General features: G+C 43.4%; 1 protein-coding gene across 2 annotated transcripts in view; it reads left to right on the top strand.

The window, feature by feature from the left end:
• The first annotated feature begins 1,706 nt into the window (after positions 1 to 1,706).
• The window catches only part of HIF1A (hypoxia inducible factor 1 subunit alpha), a 34,464-nt gene continuing 12,212 nt past the window's right edge, over positions 1,707 to 23,958 (top strand). The window contains exons 1-7 of one of the 2 annotated variants that reach the window (XM_050336759.1): positions 1,707 to 1,910; positions 16,476 to 16,666; positions 17,429 to 17,574; positions 17,676 to 17,760; positions 20,906 to 21,018; positions 22,115 to 22,317; positions 23,778 to 23,884. In XM_050336759.1, coding sequence (XP_050192716.1) covers positions 1,876 to 1,910; positions 16,476 to 16,666; positions 17,429 to 17,574; positions 17,676 to 17,760; positions 20,906 to 21,018; positions 22,115 to 22,317; positions 23,778 to 23,884 — 880 coding nt within the window. In that variant the 5' untranslated portion in view covers positions 1,707 to 1,875. Of the gene's footprint in view, positions 1,911 to 13,757; positions 14,337 to 16,475; positions 16,667 to 17,428; positions 17,575 to 17,675; positions 17,761 to 20,905; positions 21,019 to 22,114; positions 22,318 to 23,777; positions 23,885 to 23,958 lie in introns of those variants that run through there. The other variant, XM_050336760.1, reaches the window with a different exon arrangement.

Below are 23,958 nucleotides of genomic sequence, written 5' to 3' on the forward strand. Positions count from 1 at the left end.
ATGTCACTTATGCCTGTCAAAGCTGCTTTTTTTTAAAGGTATCATTACCTCTGAGCTGCAAACTGAGTAGTCTTGTAAGGTTCAGCTCCAGATGATCACTTAAACGTCCCTGCTGGAGGGAACCTGCAAGACATGAAGGAACCACTGAGCTCCGTGGGGTCGCTCCACCTGGAACTGTACCTTTCCTGCCTCCCCCACAGTGCTCAGACACATGTGACCCTGAGCTAAGGGTACATGGGTTAGGCTCTTAATTTTAATTGCATGGGCTCTGCCCCCAGTTTTCTTCTCCCTGCTCCCCCATGGCTATGGCCTGGCTCTCAATCCAAGGGACCACTTGCAAGTGCCTGAGTGGCTGCGCCAGTTCCATTAAGACCCTGTCCCCTGTACATCCACTCCTGCCGAGCCTCCAGGGCCAGCCAAGTTTTGCAGGAGACCTGGGGCCTCAGTTGAGCAGTTTCTGAGGATGCTCTTGCCATGAGGGAGCAGGGAGAGGAAAATTGGGGTTAGGGTTGGCTTTGGGCTGGCCTGGATGGGTAGCAGGGAAGGCAGCGGGGTCGTGGTGTGAGGTGCAGCCCTGGTCGAGCCTCCTTGGGTGATGGTTGGGGTTTAGGAAGTTGTAAAACTTGCTCGAAATGTGCGTAATTACCCCTGTGTTCTCCTTCTGGGCCACCCAGCCATGGAGCTGTCTGTTCCCTTTAATTAATGTGAGGTTCTGAACTCTTTAACTGGAAATGGTCTAGAAAACATGTCTTGTGAGGAATGGCTGAGGGAGCTGGGCTTGTTTAGTCTCAAGAAAGGGAGGCTCTGGGAGGACCTCATTGCTCTCCACAACTTAAAGGAACTACTTTAAAGGAAGCTGTAATGAGGCGGGGGCCGGCCTCTTCTGCCATGCCTGCAGTGAGAGGACTAGAGGAAACGGCCCAAAACTGAGACAGGGGAGATTCAGATTAAATATTAGAAAAATAAATTTCACTGTTCAGGTTGTCAGTCATTGGAATAAGTTGCCCAGGGATGTGCTGGAGTCACCGTCGCTGGAGGTGTTTAAGGGGAGTCTGGACCTGGCGCTGGGTGATGTGATTTAGGGCTTGCAGTGGCAGTGCTGGGTGGATGGTTGGACTGGAGCTTAAGGGCCTCTTCCAAATTTTATGATTCCGTGGCTCTGAATGTCCTGGGGTGTTTGTGCTACGAAACGTTCGGGAAATGGGAGTGTGGAGTCAAGCACCGAACAAAGTTACGTGAGGAAAGAAACACCAAAAAAAAAACACAAAAAAAAAAAAAAGAAAAAAAAGGGGAATAAGTCCTAGTGCCGTGCCCACGGGGGTGCGATTCTTTACGGATCTGCACCGGCGGTGCTCGGAGCGGGAACGAGCCGGTCCCTGCCGGGACAAGCGCCCGCCGCTGGGCGCTCCGCGGGGGGCTCCGCTCCGGGAGCCGCCGGGAAGGGCCGGGAGCGGGCGGGAGGCCCCGGGAAGGGCCGGGAGCAGGGGGGAGGCCCCGGGAAGGGCCGGCAGGCTCCGGGAGCGGCGGCGGCGGCCCCGCCCCGCACACAGCGCCGCACGTGAGGCGCCGTCCCCCGCCCAGCTGAGCGCTCAGCTGACCCCGCGCAGGGGCCGGGCCGCGCCGCCGCTCCTCACTGGCGCAGCGCGGGGCCCGCACCGCCCCCGCTCCCGCCCCCGCCCGCAGCCGCCGCGCCCGCCGGCGCCCGCACCTCCCGCAGCCTCTGCCCCGATGCTCTGAGCCCGCGCGGCCCCAGACCCGGCCCCTTCCCCGGCCGCGCCGCCATCTCCCCCGCGCCCCCCGCGGCGGCCATTGGAGCCCGCGGCCCGCCTCGCACCCACAGGGAAGCCGGCGGGAGGAGAAGCCGTCCCGGCCGCCATGGACAGCCCCGGCGGCGTCACCGACAAGAAGAGGTACCGATGCCGCGCCGCCCGCTCGGTGCTGCCGGCGCCCGCCGCCCCCCGCTTTGTTACCGCCTCCCCCCTCCCGGGCCCCTTCCCGGTTTCCCTCCCCGCGCTCCCCCGGCCCGCGGAGCGCTCCGCTCTTCCATTCCTCCTCCTCCTTTTCCTCCTCCTCCTCCTCCTCGCCGCCGTCCACGTCGCCATTTTGTCGGCGGGGGGAGCGGGCCGGGGCTCGGGGCCGGCGGCGGGGCCGTGGGGAGCGCCCGGTGTCGGCCGCGGGGCCGGGGAGCGACCCGGGGGCTGCCCCGCTCCTGGGAATGGGCGGGCGGGGATTGATTGTCCCGTGGTCCCGGCGCGCAGAGAGCCCGCGGCGCCCCTGGCTTTGTGCGGCTCGCAATCTGGAGATATTAAGCTTAAAAAAAAAAAAAATAAATCCCCCAAACCCGCGTGGGGATGCCGGGGGGAGGAAGAGGGGGAAGGTTAAGAGGGGGATGGCGAGTGGACGGTGTGAGCTGAGGAGTATGAATAATTCACCGAGGATTGTTGGCGCAAATTGGGGGGTGGGGGGGAATAAAAGCCTTAAAAGCCTTTGTTAGGCGGTGAAGTTTAAGGAGCCGGGGGGCTCGGGTGAGCAGGTCCCGGCGGTGGTGCTTTGTGATGGGGGGGTGGGTGGTTAATTGCCGCGATGGCCATCTGCAGAAAGGCTTGTTTATAATGGATATCGATACCTCTCCTTGGGTTTGTTTTTTTTTTTTATTATTCGAGATGGGTTTTGTCCGCTCTTGTAAATCCGGGGGTCATCTGAGCGCAGTGAGTGTTTTCAGCGCGTTGAGTTGTGCCGGGAAGGAGCCTGGCCGGCTTGTAAAATGGATGGTGAGCTTTGTGCCGAGCTGGGAGGGATCGGGAGCGCCGGGACAGCACCGGCTCCCAGCGCCTTTGGAGCAGTCACGGGGGTGCAAGGGGTGGGATGGGGGAGAAGCGGCTTTTAGTGGAATACGTAGAGGGGAGCACCTGGGGTGGCACTGATTCCCTGACCTCTGGTTTCTCTCTGCTCGAAGCTGATGGCTCTTGAGAAGATGTTGCAACCAAAACGATTTGCTCTGCCGTAATTTAGTGGCAGGTCTAAGAAAGGGGATTTGAGACTTATAAGTTGTTCTCTGATCCTTTTTTGGTTGGTTGGTTTATTGGGGTTTTTTGTGTCTCTACTTTTTTTCCCCTTTCGCCCTTGAGCATTTGTTGTTTTTTACTTACCATTCTGCCCCGCTCGAGTACTTTTTTTTTTTTTTTCCTCAATTTCCTTATCCTGGATGTAATCTACTTTCTTCAGAATGTAAGAATCAGTATGCAAAGCTTATCCTTCCTTCCTAAAGGCAGGGCTTAAGAAAGAGAAATTGTTGTTTTCTGTTTCCTGCAGACTGAGTTCAAAGTTGGGAATGTTTCTTATAAAGCAGCAAAGAATATTCAGATTGGTCCTGTTGTAGGGGTTTTAATGGAAAACATAAAGCTGTGTTTATGGTACGTTCATCCTGGGGGCTGTGGATGTGCAGTTGAGCTAAGATGGCTAAGAAAAAAGGAAGGATATGAACTCAGCAGAGAACTTATTGTAAATCTCAAGCATTCTCAAACCGGGATGTTTTAGAAGGTTTAGGTTTGATGGTGTCCTTATTCAGAATACCTTGAAGGGAAAAGGCCTTTGGGTCCTGTTATTTATCATCTTTGATGATAAAACTTTGGCTGATTGTATATAAAGTACACCTCAATTTTGGCATGGGTTGAGATCCTTTTAGTCCGTGCCTCTCCCTCTGCTTGTATTGGGATAGTGTTTATCTCTTGATAGTTAAGGTGAAGCTTGTTGTTTATTTAATTTCATGCTGTGAGATGGCAGAAATTATGGAATTTGACCAAGTTTGTGTCTCAGCTTTATATAAGTGAAATTTAGTCATTACAGTATCTGGAGGTGTGGATATTTATACTGGTCTGTTGAATCCATTCTTTGATGTAGTTCCAGGCTTCTCATATATTTACAGGGGTCAAGATTCCATAAGAAATCACTTAAGAGCATCACGATTAGATACTGACTTATTTGGGTTTTAGCCATTCCTCAGTAGCTGTATCACTTTGATGTGCTCCTGGATTTTCCCCCAGGTGCTACAAGGAGCTCGTGTCAGTGCATGGAGTGGGTGAATCAGTGTTGTTGGGAGCTTTGTTCATCGACTCCCGTTTGAGCCAAATTTAGGGCTTTTGCTGAGATGTATGAGGTTTTCCTCATTATTCTTTTAAAAAAGTCCTGTGCAGATGGCTGATGCAATGAGAAGTTTTTTTCTCAGGTCTGCGGTGTGACACTTCACTATTGGCAGAGGGATTTTTGGACCTTTTTAAGTAAATGAGCCGTTTAGCGTTACTGGTTACTTTGGTAGTGGCTTGCAGCTGGTAGATAATCCAAGATTCATTTATTCTAATGTGTTCTAAGTCCTTATAGCATAAATAGGTATTTTTAATGGTATGTGTACTAAATAAAACAGAGCAATGATTTCTGGGCTGCTCATTCTGAGTCTTGAGATGGTATAGAACAGCACTGAGTGCCTTGCAGAAGAACTTCAGCTTTTCAGTTTCTCTGAGTTGGGCCTTGAAACTTATTTTTCAGTGACTAATGGGGATGATGTGAACGACTTTTTTTTTTTTTTTTTTTCTCCTGGATCTTTGTTACCCAAGTCCAGCTCCAGAATCTGCTTGAGAAGCCTGTATCTTGTGCTGTTGGCTTTGAGGCGTAGTGGCTGCTGCTGTTTTTTCTTAAACCCGTGTGAGGTCTTTAGGATTGTATGTGCCATTGCTTTTGTCTTTTAATTTCTTTCAGCGCTGGTGGAACTGAGCCACCATTACTGGAGTCGAAAGTGAACACAAAAACCTTTTGTATATACTCTGTGTCTCTCTCCGAGTTGTAAGAAGAGGAGAAATCTTTCAGTAAATCTGTAGAGTCTCCCCGCAGGTATGGGGGGAGACTGAGTGGTTTCTGGCTTTCAAAACAGTGGTTTTACTGCTTTCTGGGTTTTTCTGGATTGTTTGCCTTGCCACAGGGCTTACCTGACAGTAGTGCCTGTGTTGTCTGTTCTTTGCACTTCCTCAAACACGAAACAGTTCTGCAAATTGGTTCAATAAAAGGGCTCAGAAATGGCTTTTCATTGCCCACTAAAGGTGAACGGGGACAGCACAGTGCCCTACCCTTCTTCCTCAACATCAAGGCACTGAAAATCAGCTGTGGAGGATTTCCCTGCTGCAGAAACTTTCCATAACCTTGCTCTTGTTGGTGCTTTGGTTTCCTTATATCAAGTGGAGGTCTGATAATTTGGCAGCACGCTGATGGAAGCAGCGGGAGGCTTTCTGGTTTTTGTTTACAGTCATGCTTGCTTTGCCCTTTAAAACACAGTATCTCCAGGCTGCAGTCTGGGTCTCTTGGTTGGGGTGCCTGAAATACCTCCAGCCAGTCCACACTTAGCCAAGAGGGCTAGTGTAGCTGGGATCAGGCGGCCCAGGTTGTCAGGTGGTCCGTAGCAGGGCGATGGGATACTAAGGGGTTTTTTATTTCAAGTATTTTCAAGGTTTTTTAGCAACTCTGTCTTCCGTAGAAATGCTTTTCCTTTCTGGTGTCTCTGGACCATTTTTGAAAGGTGGAGGGAAACAAATGTAGCTGCAAACTGTTATCAGCAGCTTAAATCGGGCAGTTACGTCAACTATTGGTTTAAAGGTGGAGGTGTGAAGTGGATAATCCATTTTATTCTCTCATTTAATTGCCATCCCCATCTTCTGGTTGGTTTCTTTCTTATCAGAAGCGTCCATCAAGGGCTTACTTAGGTTAGGCTAAGAACCTAAGTCCTCTGTAAGCCTTGAGGAGGTGACAAGCCTAGTTATGTGCTGTCTTTCTACTGCCACCAGAAGAGAGGCCAGAGAAGACCATCCTGCTGTCATGGGCACGCGTCAGTCAGCAGTGTAACGCGTGCATTTACTTACAGGTGCTCCTGCTTCCTCCTCTGCACATTGTGAAAGCAACCATAGACCTTTGTTCCTCCCTATCCTTGAACTATAATGCCCGGAGTTTGTAAGGCTGGTTCCAAGACTCCGATTGCTGATGGTGAAGTGGGGGAAAAAAAAAAAAATTAGTCAATAAATATTAATAACACTGGCAAATGTCAGCAGCGTTGCAGTGTAAGCCCAAACTCTTCTGAGGTTCTTAAGATTGCACACATTCCCTTTGGTGTTCTTCCAGCCTGGAAGCCTCGAGGACTCTTGCTGAGCCTATGTAACACAGTGGATTGAATTCCTGATGTGTTCATGTTGTTCAATAGTAATATTGCACCAGTTTATGTCAGAGTGCTGGATTTCAAGTAGGCTGCCTAAGCTTTTTGATACCCAAGGGGACACTGAATGTCAGAAGCTGCTGTTTATTGAGTTTTTTTGTTTGTTTGGGGTTTTTTTGTGTGTGTTTTTTTGTTTGTTTGGTTGGTTTTTTTTTTCTATTGAAGAAGAGAATTTGGCAGTATTAACTCTATTTATTCCTGAAGAGCTTGGTGGTATGATATGCCAACAAAATAATAGAGTAAGTAAACCCAGGAGGGAAGTCCTGCATGGATCAGTGGTGGCATACAAGAGCATCAGGCTTTTCCTGATGATACTGCTCTTCCAAGGAGATGCAAATACCAGTCTGATTACAAGATGTGTTCTTTAAAAAACAAACAGCTTCAAACCAAAAACAAATCTTGCCAGAGCCTTACAAGAAGGTGCAGTAACCTGTACCCATTCCTAGCAAGCTGATGTCCAGAAGGAAGGGAATGTTCCAGATTACAAGTAATCAGCTCAAACTGCTCCTTTTATCTTCACGTACACAGTTACATGGGCAGGTGTTTACACGCCACAGAAAAACCACCTAGGTAATGCATGGAAAGAACTTGGACCTTAATCATCTTTTCATGTTATAACAGCCCTTTCTCTTTTGAATTCCAGAAAGTTTGAGCCTCTCTTGAGAAACCTTCTTTGTATTAGAGGAAAGCATGTGGGAAAATCGGAGTTTTCCATGGAGTACTGCTCTGAAATGGGAGGCACGTGGGGGTTTTATGACACAGAGGACTACAAAAATGGCTCAGGAGAGAAGGCGAGCCTTTGTACTTTACCTAATGACTGGAAATTCAGGGAAGATACAGGTTTCCAAATTACCATTGGATATGAAGGCCATTAAGGTTTTCCTCTACTGAGATCTCTGCTATTTAGCTTAGAATAAAAGCCTCTATGAAAATTAAGTTCTGAATTTTTTTTGGAACATGAAATCAAGTGAATGCATGCCAGCATATGTATTTTTTTAAATACAGTTTACGTAGGTGATGAACACTGCAGGGCGCTTTGATGTGGAGCCACAGCCTCAGTTGAAGCTGTGCCTGTTCACAGCAGCCTGGGGGCTGGGTCTGAGATCTCGGACTAAGTGCATTGATGAAGAGGAGTTTCACTGTGTGCAATATCTGTCATTTCCTCCTGTTGAAGTCTGATAATACTGGGACTTGTACAGAAATGTAACTTTTTTAAACCTAGAGATATTTTAGTACCAACTCATGCAAAAATGGCTCTGCTGGCACTGAAGAACTGGTGCTTCAAGATGTTCCATCAGTCATTCCTTAAAGATATCCAATGCAAACCGTGTGTTAGGAGGGAAGCTGTGCAGCTTCTGTTTAATTTGGTGTGAATGAATGGTCCTTAGGTGTTTTGAGGAGAAATGTTACAACAAATCTTGTAACTCACTACATTAAAATAGAGCCTGAACTTAAAGCGTAGAATTGAGGATACTGGATCAACAGCACTGATTATATTTACAGCAGTGGAAGGTTTTGCCAGGTAACTTATTTAATACCTTTTTGACTCTATTTATAATAATCCTGGAAGTGTTACCTGAAAAAGATGACCCATTTTGTTTACCAGAATGAGTTCTTTCTTTGTCAATTCTAAACCAAAACTAGAGTGATGCCACTTCATGGAAACTTGTGCATTTCAAGAAGCAAAAGAATTTGAGGCAAAGTCTCCTGTTTTTGCTCACAAATGAGAATAGTAAATGGACTGTTATGTTAGAAAGGGAGTTACTAGAGGCGTACCTCGTTCCATTTGTTCCCTGCTCAGCTCCATTGGAAGAAGATGTGCTCCAAGGAACAGAAGACTTGAAATAATCCACATAAAATATAAAGGCTGCAGCCTCCACCAGCTAAACTAAAGAAGAGAATGGTTTAGCTGGGGATGTGAATATTTGGTGCTCAGTCCTTCAGAAAGGACTTTTTTCCTTGCACCCTGTTGAATCTCTGGATCCCGAGCTGACATTGCTGCAGGCTTTTTGTCCTAGCTCTTGTTGTGTTTTTCTTGACTGCTTAGTGGGACTGTTTGTTCTTTATTCGTACAGAAAAATAAAAGTTGATCTCTCTTATTTTTGTTCCTTTTTTGTTTTGTTTTGTTTTCTTTTGTTCTTAAAACCTTTGATCACAAAATACCCTGTTAACTGAAAGCACTTGAGGAACTTGAGGTGAAGGGATGAGAACTTGGATGGAAGCAGTAAGGGTAAAAAAATGTCCAGCCTCCAGTCTAGAAAACTAAACGCAGCAAATAAAATAGATGATACATTTTAAAGCCATGATTTAGACTAAAATCAGTTACTTTATCAAGAGTCAGCATCTGTCTGAAGACAGACCAGTTTGTAGCTAAAACATTGTTAACTGAGAGCCTGACAGATATCTTGGGGATATGTTTTGCATCACTTTTTGTGAGCTCAGTAGAAGCAAAAGCAGGAAAGCTGAAGGGAGAGGAGCACTTAGTGTCTAGCTCTGTGAAGCCCCTGCTCAGATATGTCTTTGGAATAGCTCTGATTTTTCTGTAATAATAAACACAATTTAACTACCATGTATCTTTGATCTCAAAGAGCAAAGCACAACTAATTAGGAAAGAAAAAATTATATATTCAAGGAAAAAGCCAAATAACCTAGCTGAAAAAAAAATTTCTTACAAACCACCACTTCTGCCAAGTGGTTATTTTAAAACAGTAAATTACCATGCAAAGGTAAACTATCAGTGGATTACATTGTGCAGTGAGGCACAGCAGGATCACTTCACCATGATGTGAATTAGAAATTATGATCTTGGAAGCTTTTTCCTTCTTGCTCACACTTAGTAAGTGGGGAGGCAGTTGGAGTTTCAGGTCAATTCAAGGCTGAATCCACATGATGGATAATCTTGTCACTGTGGTCCTGTGCTGGCGTCAGGACTTTCAGGCTCTGCTGCCGCCTCTTAGGCCATAATTTACCTGTCTGTTAAAGGGGTGTTTATATGGACTTGATGGTCTTGGTAGTAACACTTTACTGGGGCAGTTGATGTGTAGCCCAGTGGACTCTCCTCTCGCTGCCTCTCCCCACTATCATTTTGCAAACGCCAGTGGGTTTTGGAGTGTTTGTGCTGCTGTAGCTGATTCAGGCTGAACTGCCTGCTTGCTGTCCTGATTTGTTAGGGTTTTTATTAGTTAGGGTTTTTTTGGTGGTGGTCAAGCAGTGGTAAATGCCTGTAACTACCCTCATGTAAAGAAAATGTTTTAAATTGCAGTTGGAAGGTAATATACATATGAATGAATTTTAATAGTTTACATACAGAGGTGTTGTCTCTGCTTGGATACTGTGTTAGTTTCTGCAGTTAAATTTCTTTTAAATTATTCTTAGTGTATGTAAGGAGTTTCTGAGTTCTTTTCCTGAGTTGGATTAGTGGGCTGTGATGTTCATTGATTCATGAAGAGCAAGACTTTCTTCCGTGCAGTCGCGGGTTTGTGATTACACATGACGTTTGGGTGTGGGGGATTTTTTTTTGTCTCAGTTTTTTGTTTGTTTGTTTTGGGGAGTTTTGTTTTGTTTCTTTTGTTTGGTATTTTCCTCACAAGAACTCTCTACACAGACAGCAAAATAAGAAGAATTGGTAAACAAAATTGACCATAATGGTCAAAGCAATAATACTTTAAAAGGAAACCATGTCAAAGCCAGTCTCTGGGCTATGTTTATGTGGATCCATCTCAAAACTCTGTAGTGTTAATGCTTCAGCTCTGTCTTCCCTCACTGAAGTTAATCAGCCTCAATTTGAAAAGTATTTTTAAGGGGATAAGGGGACTAACTGGCATGTTCTTCATCTGTGCCAGGTGGAAGTTGAGGGATTTCTGTGTGGGTTCTCTTGTTTTTTTTTTTCCTTTGGAAGAATACTTGCAGCATTAGCTCCCCATATATCCAAATAATTGAATTAGAGTACTATTCTCTTTCATTACAAACTGATTTTTCATATGAACTTGTCAATAGGGCATTTCCACTGGTTTAGTTTCTCTGTATTAAGCACAGGGCTTGTCTGAGACTTCTTTCCATGAAGGAATAATTTAATCCAGCTCTGGACAAAACAGAGATCTAAAACAGTGAAGAAAAACGAGCGGCTGCATATTCAGCACAGCTGAGAGAGCAGAGCTCTGTTGTAACACACTCTGGCTGTAGGTGAGAGCAGTCGGCACAGACATGCCCGGGGCTGAGCCCTTCCCACAGTCCCCATGAACACAGCTGGTCACTCTGGGTGTTCTGCTGGGGTACGGCTGCAAACTGGGAGCTGCACCTCTGTCCGGTACAGCTGTGCTGGCAGAAATACCTGGATTGAGCTGGGCCTGAGAACAGGACCGAGTTTTATACCAAATGCAGGAACAAGTTGAACCTTAAAAGCAAAATACAAGGCCCGTTCCAGGTCTTTGGAACTTTCTGAAGTTCCAATACCATCTTGGTGTCATGCACTGTTAATGTATTACTGTATTGTCATAGCTGCATCTCTTTTTGTGTGATGAAGAAAAAATGAAGCTATGATATAGTGGATATGGTCTCTGTGACTCCATTTCTAAGCCAGGTATTTCCCATACTAGTTTTACAGTCAGAGGAGAGGTTGTACCCAACATTGAAGGATTCTGTGAATGTTGTGCTGGCAAATGATGGGAATTAATGGCATACCTGAAAGCGAGTTAAAGCTCAGGTAAGGAGATGTTACCATTTTTGAGGCATGTTATTCATTTGGTTTACATTGTTTCCACACGGTATATTTCTGTGAAACTTTAAGAACAGATACTGCAAATACAAAGAAACTTGATAGAGAAAACAATTCTAAATTAGAAAATTTTGAATTGATATCAGATGTTTATAATTTTTTAGAATGTTCTCAAAACCTGGATCAAGAAAGATGTGCCTGGATTAATTAATACGTTCACAATAGTTATTTTACAGGGGAATTGAAGACACCTATAGGGCAAAATCTACCCAGTTAGAGAAAGAGTACGTTATAAGAGGAGAAAAGCTAGAAAATTTGTAACAATAGTAAAGCAACATACAGGAAACCCACTGATTTTTGTTTTAATCTAATATTGTGTACACATTGTAAAAGTTTCCTTAACACTGGGTGGTGATTTAAAAGAGCCAGAAGAAAACAAAATGGACCATTTTAAATCCAGTTATTTTTAATTGAAGTTTATCAGTTACTGGTGATATTTTCCAGTTTGTTTGGTTTATTTGTGGTTTTTTGTTTGTTTTTTAAATCTATTTACCAGTGGTAAACAATCAGGAATTAATCAGTTTATACATAGGCTATTGATTCATTTTACACTCAGGGAGACAAAAACTGGGGGCTGTGTTCAGACACTTGGGGATTCACTTGTAGGAATATGCCATGGTGGGCAGAGGGACCTTTGAGATAGTGTGGGGAACCATGTATTGTTTGGGAGATGCTCTGGCCCAAATTGTTCCTGTGACCATAATGACAGGAGCTGCACAGTCAAGTAGAGAGGCCACATTAACATCTGTGACTGGTGTGCATGGGATTGCTGCTGGTGTGCTTTGCTGGGAAGGATGTTGGGCTAATTCTTGCTGTAAGACTTTGTTTCTCTTCACCACACTGTATTTTAAAGCCTTTTTGATTTTAGGCAGTGAGTGAAAGTCTGGGTTATATCCTTCAGCTTGAGCTCTTGGTTCAGCAGCAGTGAATCCTGGGTCCCTAACTCAAATATCTTCTGGAACTAAGATTTTATTCAGCTATTGCCTGTAAACTTCTCTTATATGTAGAAAGTGCCTGGTACTGAGTTTAAAGGGGTCAGTGAAACACTGCTTTCTGTGAGTTACGAGGGATAATGTGCTTAGGATTGCTCTCTGCTTCTCTATTCTGGTGGCAGAAATACAAAATGGAAATGGATGTCTGGCACTGGAATTGTGCAGGACAAATGATACCTGCAAATTCATGCAATTTCCTGTCCAGCCCTGGTGTTTCTGATATTTTCACTGCATGTACAATCACACTTCAGCTGAGATTTTCTTCAGGTTGTTTTTGTTCTGTGCAAGACTGACACCAGAAGGTTCTAATACAGATCTCAAGCTTGGGGGTTGTTTTAAGTGGAGCTTGGTCCCATTTCTACAGAATGGTATTTGTGTTGTGAAGATCATGAGTTGTACACGGGGCAGTTCTGAAAGAACTGATAAGAGAAGTGATAGGATATATTTAAACTGATTTTGTGGCAGTTCTCATCTTGCTGTTTAAAGTCCTTTCCCTTGAGCTTCCTTTTTTCTCCCCTGGTTGAGAGCGTGCTCACTTTGGCGATACATTTTCTTCACAGGAATTCAACATCATTTAATTGGCTGCACAGAAATTTGTGGGCAGCTACATATGCTGAAGTGTGTTTTTTCATTTACTTTATGCAACTGTAAGTAACAAAGCTCACAGTAGTTGCAACAGTAAAGGATTTTTTTCCTTTTTTTTTTTTATTTGGTGGCATTCAGTGTTGAGGCAACAATGACTTCACTTGGTAATTAAACCTCATTTGTGAAAGACCTTTTCCCTATTAATTTGATCCATTAAAGAAACGCTCTTTGAAGCTGGTAGTTAATCTTCCTGTTTAAATGGCTGGGTTTTACTCAGATTGGTTACAGCTTTGGTTTAAATAGCAGCTAAAAATAGCAAACTGTTGTGCTGTAGAGTTTAAACATCTATCTATAGTAGTAGCCTTTCTAGAAAGGAAACACGTAGTAAAAGGGAGAGGAGGCGCTGCCGCTTGGACAGCGCTGGTTGGGACCCTTTTCCTTGGATTTTGCCTGTCTCACAGTCAGGCAGTGCTCCAGCCGGCAGCACCTGAGGATCTTACTGCAGGAATAATTTTTAACAGAAGCACTACGAGCTCGATTTAAGCCGTGTTTCAGTCGGTAATTAATGATTCCACAGTTGCGAGGAGCTTTGACTGTTCCTCTTGACGGCTGCTGCTAATTGTGCTAAAACCTTGCAAAAATCTAGGAGCTACCCAAAATACTTTCAAGAACAGTAGGCTGTCAGAAAGAAAATACAAGGGCTGAAAGCCCAGTTTGTGAGGTTACCGTCTATTTTCGTCTCTGCGTTGTCCTTCTCTACGTGCCTTGTGTGATTCACACAAGCCTGACAAACCTGTGGACTTGGAGTGCACTCATTGCCAAAGCAAGGAGGGGGGTTTAACTTAAAAGTGTCTGCAGTTGAAAAGGAAGCCATGACAAAACTGCAGGCATCTGGGTGAATAGAAACCAGTTACTTCAGTAATTCTCCCTTGAGTTTCTGTTGTAGGATGAACTTTCTGCAGGTGAAGGGATCTTGAGTGAGTGGCTAACAAAGAAAAATTAGAGGCATAAAGGTGAATCTGTCTAAGGGAGGAGAATTGCTTGGGCTACTGTCATGGTTTCAGCTGGGATAAGAGTTACTTTTCTTCCTAGTAGCTGGTGCAGTGCTGTGTGTTGGATTTAATATGGGAATAATGTTGATAACACCAGTGTTTTAGTTGTTGCTGAGCAGTGCTTACTCTGAGTCAAGGACTTTCCAGTTTCCCATGATCTGCCAGTAAGGAGATGCAGAAGGAGCCAGGAGGAGACACAGCCAGGACAGCTGACCTGAGCTGACCAAAGAGATATTCCAAACCACAGAACGTCATGCCCAGTGTACAAACTGGGGGAGTTGGCCGGGAGGCGCCGGTCTCTGCTTTGGGATGGGCTGGGCATCGGTCAGTGGGTGGTGAGCAATTGCACCGTGCATCACTTGTCTGTCTTGGGTTTTGTTTCTCTCTCTGTTGTCTCCCTTATCATTACAATTATTATTTCATTTGAATTATTAAACTGTTCTTATGTCAGTCCATGGGTTTTACCTTTTTCCAGTCCTCCTCCCTCTCCCACCAGCGCAGGACAGGTAGTGAGCAGACGGCTTTGTGGTACTTAGTTGTGGGCTGGGGTTCAACCACAACAGTTACCTTGAAGTACCTTCGACAAAATTGAGTTTACAGTAAAATGTGTGGTCCAAGAAAGAGGACAAAGAGAATCCAGATGTTTTTTCACCTCCACGCTTAGTTTTCCACCATGAGAAAAGGTACTTGAGCCCTGGCTTCAGTAAGAAATGTTTAATCAGTCAGGTTAAATAGCTAAAATATTTTTTCAGTATTGTTAAAGGTCAGACTTTTCGTAATGGCACTTTCTGGATATACCTGTATGTCAGGAGCCTCAAGCTTCTCAGACCAAGATATCCATGACTAGAGCAGGAACATCTGTTGTCACAAGGAAATTGAATGTGAAGAAATCTGCAAGATGGGGAAATATTGTCAGATATTTTAAGCTACCCTTCTGAAGGATATGAGCTTATATACAAAGAAACCAATAGAACAATTGTATGTCCAGAGTTTTTTACAACTATAATTCCCATAAGTTAGTTTTCCAAAGATCTTTGTTATTATGATGTTGATATATTAATGTTTCTTATTACACAAAAGTAGTATTTCTGTGATCTAGTAGCCTGATTTTGCCACCAAAGGAGAAAACATGCTGTTCTTGGCTCTTATAAAACTTATGACTATGAAAATCAAGCTGCTAGGGCTTCCTTCTGCTGGCAGGGGCAGGAGGCAGGAGGAGACAGCGGGATTGGGAATGGGTGGGGATGCCATACAGTTTTATGAAGCTGGAAAAAAATTAGGGTAATTGTAGAGGAGATTCTCATGGCTTACTCTGTCTTTATCATGGATGATTAAGCTTCTTTCATGTTTCAAGAAAAAACGTTTCTTTCATATTCCGTGCTTCCAACGTCAGTTTTAACAGTATTGTTGCTTGCATGTTTCTGCACAAACTAAGAAAGTTTCTGGCTCTTGTGGGTAGGACATCAGGTAAAGGTCTGAAAACGTATTCTTTTGGGTATGTATTTCACTACTTACATTGAAGAGGGGAGATTTAGATTAGATACTAGGAAGAAATTCTTGACTGTGAGGCTGGTGAGGCCCTGGCACAGGATACCCAGAGAAGCTGTGGATGCCCTATCCCTGGAAGCGTTCAAGGGCAGGTTGGGTAACACTTGGAGCAACCTGGTCTAATGGAAGGTGTTCCTGCCCATGGCAGGGGATTGGAACAAGATGATTTTTAAGGTCACTTCCATCCCAGACCATTCGGTGATACTATGCCTGTTTCATTATGTCCCAGGCAATATTAGCCCATGAATAGTCTTGCTCTGTAATTTGTGGTACCTCTCTCACAGCGTGTGCTAACTTAAAAAGTGCTTTGGCACAGATCTGCAGACCTAGCTACGTGAATTTGGCAGTAATAGTACATGGCTTTTAAGTCCAGTGAAATTTGAAAAAGTAATTAGTAAACTGCAATTGTCTTTTGTGTCTCAGATGTGTGCAAAAATGGAGATAGGGTGCCTTCAGAAGACATAAATGTATAAAAAGAAAAATGGACAAGAAGAACTCGGAGCTCCCATCTCAAAATGTTTAGTTCAAAACTCATGTGACAGATGCATGAGGCAGATGTGAGCCAGTGTGGGTGCTGGGAAAAGGGGGAATTATCCGTGTTACCAGTCAACAGTCTCAGTTGTTTTGGTGCTTGCTCTCAGTGAGCTCTTCTTTACCTCACGTGTTGTGGGGGAGGCAAGTCTGCAGAGGCAATGGAAGGAGAATGAGGCATTTTCTGAGTTTTCCAGTATAGGGGAGACTGTGGAAGGGGCTATACTGGAGAAAGAGTGAATCCTAGAATCATCAGAGAATCATAGAATAGTGTGGGTTGGGAAAGAGCTGGGAAAAGTGCTTTCTGGATCACTTGAAAAGCAGGATATCTGATACTGCATCAGTATCCTTGTTCATCTGACTTGTGAGGTGGGCTTTGTAAGGATGATAAAAAAGGATGAACTTGGAGGGTGTACATGAGCTGGAAATAACCTACTCTGTAGTATGTTGAACAGACTTGAGGGGTTAGGAAACAGGATTTGGAGGCTGGAGAGGCAGCAGTGAAGGTATGAGATAAGCAGGAACAGTTCTGAGTACATACATGTCTGTCTGAAGAACTGATCCTGTTGGTCCTGGCAGAGCCCAACCGCGGCAGAACTCGATACAATTACCCTTTTAAACTGAGGTTTTAAATTATTCAACTTCAGTAACTGGTTTAATTGTCCACTGGGCAGCTTAGTTTCAAATTTAACTTCCACAGAGAACTCTTGCTTCCTATGCTAACCCCAAACTTGCTTGTTTAGGATTAGCTCTGAACGCAGAAAAGAGAAGTCCAGGGATGCAGCCCGGTGCCGAAGGAGCAAGGAGTCGGAGGTGTTCTATGAACTCGCTCACCAGCTGCCTCTGCCCCACACCGTGAGCGCACACCTGGACAAGGCGTCCATCATGAGGCTCACCATCAGCTACCTGCGCATGAGGAAGCTGCTGGATGCTGGTAAGGGAATGATGGGGCAGAATCCCGTCCTGTTCTAGTGATCCTGGTTGGCTCATCCCAGCTGTAGTGCCGTTTTCAGTCACATTTGGTGCTTCTCCCAAAGTTAATTTCCTTCGTTTAACCCTCTTTTCCCCCTACACTTGCTTGTTCCAGCTGTGCTTTACTCAGCTGTAGGGAGTTGGTGCAAGGCTGGCTGAGTTGACTGTAGATGTATCCCTTTAATATAAACTGCGAGGAATACTTTTGTGATTTGTGCCCCACTGAAGGCAAAGTTAGCTGAGGGTGTGTTGTCTCTGCAGTTACACCTGCCCATGCAACTACAGGAGTATCTGAGATAGGTTATGAACCAGTGCTGTGGGTGCTGTTCTGGTTATTTATACTTATGCACATCTACCTTTAAAGTATGGAGGAGAAAGTTCAGCAGCCAGACTCTGAAATCTCTCCCAGAAAGACCCTGAGTGAAGTTTGTAATGCCTTTTTGAGATAAATGGTAATATTTTTGCCATATAGATTTTCTCCTTAAGTTGGAAGGTTTATTGCTTAATGCGTAAAAGCAAAGAGGGTTAACTTCACTCTGGTTTTCTGTGATTTGTGATACCATTACTGGAGCTTGAAGAACTGATCACTTATCTAAATGAATTATTCTGGTTTTGAATGGTCCTGCAAGATTGGCTTCTTGCAGACTGGTGCCAGATGTAATTTCTGATGGTAAGTGAAGAATGGGTGGTGTTTACTTAAACAGAAATGTGTGACTGCTTGCAGGTGAGCTGGAGACAGAAGCCAAAATGGAGAAGGAACTGAACTGCTTCTACTTGAAGGCTCTTGATGGATTTGTCATGGTTCTGTCTGAAGATGGGGACATGATTTACATGTCTGAAAACGTGAACAAGTGCATGGGACTCACTCAGGTGAAATACTGACACTTCCTAAGACTGTTTCAAATCTGTAAAAGCTGTTCCATTTCTGTATATGTGAAGTTAAACACCCATATACCTCCTGTTTCTTGCAGTTTGAGTTGACGGGGCACAGTGTATTTGATTTCACTCATCCATGTGACCATGAAGAGCTGAGAGAAATGCTTACACACAGAAATGGTGAGAAAAAAAGAAAATAAGTCAATTTAATTTACATGTGGATAGTTCCTGTTGGCATTAATACAGTTGGATATCTGCCAGAAAATGGTTTTGAGTGAACAAACTAGTGTGCTTTTCTGCTTAAATCTCAAGGTAAACCTTGTTGAGAGATACAACAGAAATAACCAAAATGTTTTGGCAATATCCTAATTATAGGAGAAATGAGACTTCATTATTACTCTTTAATCTAACAAAATTAATGACTAAATAGAGTTCTTGAGGGTTGAAAGAATTCAAGTGCCTACAGGAATAAAATTAAAGGTAGGTTGAATGAGAACGATTTTAAGCAATTACTGTAGAAGGACATGGAGAAGTTCAGTTGGTGCATTTGTCTTGGTCTGGGCTTGCCTTTACAGGACAACTGAAAAGCAAATGCTTTCTTCCAGAAAAGTGTGGTGATATACTTAAGACACAAAAAAGATACTGTATTTGAACTTCAGGAAGCAAAAACCAAGTTGGGGAAGACTTGAACAACCCCAGAAAGGGCTTTGGGATTGACGCTTCTGTGCACCCTTTAATTGGTGCATGAAATTGGTATCTTTTCACAGACTTCTGACTCTCCTTGTCTCCATCTGAGGGAGCAGCACACCGTGTTCACGTGTTCTGTATGCCTTTGAATTTAACTATTGCCCATGAATTACTGCTTTTATGTCTTCTAAAGATTTGATAATGACTATAAGTCTTGGCAGCCCATGTGCCTCCCAACAGTTCTGCTTTACTCAGTAGTTACAAGTCTAAAATCCGACCTCTCTAATTTCTGTTTTATCAAACAGGGGTTATATGGACTCTGAATCCAGATAGTGATGAATTACTAAACCTGACCTCTGCTTTCATGTAAATCAGAAGTCTTATGTTGTCATCCTACTAATTGAGTGGAAGAGACCTGATAAGATAACGTAGCACTATGGGCCCTGACTTTGTTTTTCTAAGCATTTTGTAAACTTGTCTGCCTCTAATACTGAAATATATATCTAAGGCTAGATTAGATTCCCCCCAGCCCCCACTTTTGGAATACAGTAATGCAGTCTTGGGGCTGGGGAAACAACTTCCCTAAAGCAGTTTAAAAAAACTGGTTTTGTTGCAAAAGCTTATTCTTAAAAATGTCGTCTCGCTGACTTTCATGCAAACCCAGCTCTAGCATGTCTAAATTGGCCAGACTGGAATAAGATGTCTGGAAAGCATTATTACCAAAGCTGTTTTGCAAATGAAGTTGGCAGACAAAAGTCTGAATTACAGTAATAATAGTACATTTTTATATTTATTAGTATTCCCAGGTTGCGTTCTACTGCAGCTCTTACATCAGTGGAATTATTTTGGTTTTGAATTGAGTATTAAATATTCCCCTTTGGGATTTATGAGTGCAAGTGAATATGAATGTGATTGGCAGAAACAGAACTGCGTTCTCATTTTATGAAACTGCTTTTTAAACTTTCAAAGCTGGTGATTTTAAAAAATAATCCCCAATGATGAATCAGACTTGAGAAAGTTGCTCCATCTTTTTACAGTTGCTTTATGAAGCAGAGCCTTAAACATCAGGGTTTGGTAACAATAATGTTGTGTGCTCTTCAACTATCAGTTTCTAGGTTGGTTTAACCCTTTTAAAACATACTGAATTAAAGAAGTTTTGGTTGCTTCTGTGAACTCTGCTTTAGTTCCCCTGTCCCGTTATTGATGATATTTTGATGTGGCCTAAAATGGACTTGACCCCGTTAGTCCTTGCCTCTGCTAGAAGCCATAGAGAATGTAGGTATTGGGGTTTTAATGTTTTTCTAATGAATTTTGTCAAACTAGTAGCTGCAGTGCAAGCCACCCTGAAGAAAAATTTCATAGCTACTATTATCTGTGGAGGATGAGAGCAAATTACTGTATGAACTTGCACCAGAAGCAAGGTCATATGTTCTAAACTTCCACCTCTGCCACGATTCGGTCCTTGCTCCTTAGCAAGCCTCAGCAAACTGGCTCTCCCACTGCTCCTTCTCCTGAGTGCTTTATTTCCTTCTTCCACCCATTGTGAGCTGCTTGCAGCTCTCCTGATACCATCAGGTACATTTTCTCTGCCCACAACAGCGTGACTAGTAATTGACTCTGAAAGGATCTCCCCTGTAAAAGCAAAATCTTAATGTAAAGCCTGCTGTTAGCAAGTAGAGCTAAAGAAATTACTGCTGCTAACACTGGTTTCTATTAGGGTTTCTTGATTTTTTTTTTTCTGCCCAAGAATGATAATAATGTGTTTAAAAACCTTGTCCCTGTTTACTCCAAGAATGTAAATTACCATGGAAGTATTTGGATGCATGTAAACAGCAGAATTGTTAGTTCTGAATTGAAAAATTTAAAGCTACTGCAGTCCTGCAGAGCTACAGGCCCAAAAGGTATTTGGTTTGACCCTGAATTACTGATGCATTTCAATGGAAAGGAACTCAGCGGGGCTCCTCATTCTGCATGTGCTTTTTTTGTCCATTGCCACAACATTAAAGAATATTAAATTTTCCGTCAGTCTTTTCTCCCCATCCCTTTGTCCTGATATCTGTGAGCTTGGAGTTGGCTACAGAAACAATACTGATCTTAAAACATTGAAACTGGGCTGCAAAAGCCTCTCCTGTGAGGACAGGCTGAGAGGGGCTGTAAGAGAGCTGGAGAAAGGCTTTGAACAAGATGGCAGGACAAGGAGGAATGGCTTCTAACTGACAGAAGGCAGGGTTAGATTAATATTAGGAAGAAATTCTGCCCTTTGAGGGTGGTGAGGTCCTGGCACAGGTTTCCCAGAGAAGCTGTGGCTGCCCCTGCCCTGGAAGTGTTCAAGGCCAAGTAGGATGGGGCTTGGAGCAATCTGGTCTAGTGGCATGTTTGTTGAAACTAGATGATCTTTGATTTCTTCCAACCCAAACCATTCTTTGATGCTATGAAACTTCAGGTTTCTCATCTCCATGATAGTAAAACTTGTTCTGAAAAGTATTATCATCAAAAATGCTGTTAGGTTTATCAATCTTTTTAGTTTATCTTGTGAGTCTTCTCCTAGACTTAGAGTTCTCTAACATGCTTGGGGATTTTTTTTTACACCATGATGATCCAGGAGCTTAAGAACTGGTTTGCTGTTTGCTTTTGCCAGGTCCTGTGAAAAAGGGCAAAGAGCAAAACACGGAGCGCAGCTTTTTTCTCAGAATGAAATGTACACTGACTAGCAGGGGAAGAACAGTGAATATAAAGTCTGCTACGTGGAAGGTAACTAATGCAAAGGAGTATTTATATAATTTGGCAGCTTCCTCTTCAGGTGTCACAACACTACATTTCAACATTTTTACTTCATGTAACGAGCTTGAGTTTCACTAAGTACTTTAATGGTTGTGCTTCAATATGCTGAATTTTAATGCTGAATACATCACAGAGGTAACCGAAACAATGTTTCAAAATTAGTTTTTCAAAACTCTTCTAATGAATTTTCCATTTTACGGTAGAGGTAATTTACTTACAAAGAATTGTAATTACTAAATATGTTTGCATAAAGCCTTCTCTGGGAAAAAAATACTTGACACCACTTATGCTGATCCCTGATTTCTTTTGATTTGACACTGAAAATGTGACAGTTGAGGTCTCTCTGAAGGACTTCAATGCCATTCTTTTCAAGCTGCTGGCTCTCCCTTTTGTAACAGTTGGAACAAAAAGAGGCCAGCCTGATAACTTTCTGCAGTGAATGCATTTTCTCCTCTGCACAAAAAGTAACCTTTTACTGTATCGAGTGGATTATGGCTCACAGTTCTCTTTTATAACTTGAATTTGATTATTCTGGATCAAACAACTTCTTTGCTGCTGTCTGTGAACAAGTTCTGCTTCAGAATGGTTAAAAGAGAACCCCACAAAATGCAAAACTTCCTGTCTTTTGAAGGAAATACTGGATTCTTAACATCACTTCTGCAGAAGATCTAAAATGGAGGTTGCTGCTATTACCATAACATTCAAATTCAAACAGCAAGATACTTTTTGCTGAGGCAGTTGCTTATCAGTGTCATTACTGTAACTTTCAAAAAGCAGCAGTTCACAGAAATGCAGCAGCGTGTGGTGTTGCCTCACACAGCACTGAGGGGAAGGAGCTGACAGCCTGTGTGCCCATCACAGGCTGTGTGGTGTGGGGAGGAGAATGACTGCTGTCCTGTAGCCATCCCTCCCTCCATCCATCCCCCAGCACTGCTCCTTCCTCGGGCTGCTATCACGTCGAGGGCTGGGGAGGGAAGGACTTTGCTCTGGTGTGCTAATGGCAATATGGTTGTGTTGTCTGGCGGGCAAGAACCTCTTCTCTCTTTAAAATACAACTTCCCCGTAGGTGCTGCACTGCACTGGGCACATCCGTGTGTACGACACGTGTGGTAACCAAACTCACTGCGGCTACAAAAAGCCTCCCATGACGTGTCTGGTGTTGATCTGTGAACCTATTCCTCATCCGTCAAACATTGAGGTCCCCTTGGACAGTAAAACGTTCCTCAGTCGTCACAGTCTTGATATGAAATTTTCCTATTGTGATGAAAGGTAATATATATGATTTATACTCTAAAAAAATAAATTAATCTGGCTGATGCTTGCCTTATACATTTACGTAGTCTTTCTTGGTAACTCGATTCATCTCCACAGTGGAATCACTAGTGGGATACTTTGGCTTTTACTAAATGCTCAGGATTCATTAAAAGTGAGATTTTTAGATCTAAGGACGATGCAGGGTTTGTTCAAGGCCAGGTTGGATGGGGCTTGGAGCAGCCTGGTCTAGTGGACCGTGTCCTGCCTAGGGCAGGGGAGTTGGAACAAGGTGATCTTTAGGGTCCCTCCCAACCCAAACCATTCTGTGATTCTATGAATAAATCCTTTGCCTTCAGTTAATTGCCTTTTCAAACTGGTCTTTACTACAGGGACAGTGATTAAATTGAAATGAGAAGATTCTTCCAGACACTGAAAAAACAGGAAGGTTTTAGGTTTCTCAAATATGGGACATTTAGGTGACTGAAAAGAGTGTGTGTGTAATACTTGTCAGGCGCATTTTATTGCTATTGCTTCCCCTCTCCCTTCTTCAGGAGATCAGTGTCTGCTTTCTTCAGTCAAAAAAACCCCCAAAAGTTCAGCTGTATTTTTAATGCAATACATCTGCTGTTGAAAAATGAGATTTTTGTGTTTTGGTACAAATCAGGGTGTGTAGTCAAACACAAAAGACTGATTTTGCTATCCTCTGGACACTTAGCTTGACAAATTTTATAAACCCAGGTGAAGGAAATAATCAGCCCTGAGGTTTTTTATTGTTTGGGACTTGTTTGTTTCATTTGTTTGTATTTAATTGGTGTTATTTGTTACTGCCCGTTTCCTTTTCTTTAGAACAAAAGTAAACTTCTAGTTAGTTGCTGCAATTAGAAACAAAAAGAGGTTAGTGCAGGTTTTTTCTCCCCTCTGCAGGAATTACCTTTCTAGTACTTATTTGGTCACATTCTGCATCTAGAATGGGGCAAAATACAAGCGCTGCCCTGGTTAGCACTGCCCTCTAGAGACTGAAGAAATCCCATTTTCCTTAAAAGCAGGCAGTGTTTGAGGGGGAAGAGTAAATCTGATTTCTAATCTCTCTTAGTTGCAGGTTTAAAACTGTTGAAGCCCGTCGTTGTTATTTTATTAAATTCTCATATTTGCCTAAACCGGTCTGTAAGTAGCTGGTCTACCTTGAAGCAGAAAAAAATTACAAGTGTCTAGAAAGCAGGGATTTGTGTAATCCTATCCCTCTATAAATACTCAGTGAGAAGTAGAATCCTATGCCTGCTGAAATTTCTCTTTTAAAGAAGCATAAAAATAGCAATTTATTTCAAAATGAAAAGTCCTGGTAAACCATGGTTGCTGCTGATGTACATGGAAGTGACTCTTAGGGGTTTTTTTAGATGTGCAAGCATCCACATGCTCTAGTATTTGTGCTTGTCCATGTCTGCTTTTACATAGTCATTTTCTCCCTTGTTTTAAAGAATTACAGAGTTGATGGGGTATGAGCCAGAGGAGCTCCTGGGCCGCTCAATCTATGAGTACTATCACGCACTGGATTCTGATCATCTGACCAAAACACACCACGACAGTAAGTGAAAAGTGAATTTCAAGTCCTCCAACTACAGGGGATGAGAGAGACAGCACTGGTGAAAGCAGCAGAAG

This window comes from Myiozetetes cayanensis, unplaced genomic scaffold, assembly GCF_022539395.1.
Source record: "Myiozetetes cayanensis isolate MyiCay16 unplaced genomic scaffold, myiCay2020 scf6-25, whole genome shotgun sequence".
Classification (NCBI taxonomy): Eukaryota; Metazoa; Chordata; class Aves; order Passeriformes; family Tyrannidae; genus Myiozetetes; species Myiozetetes cayanensis.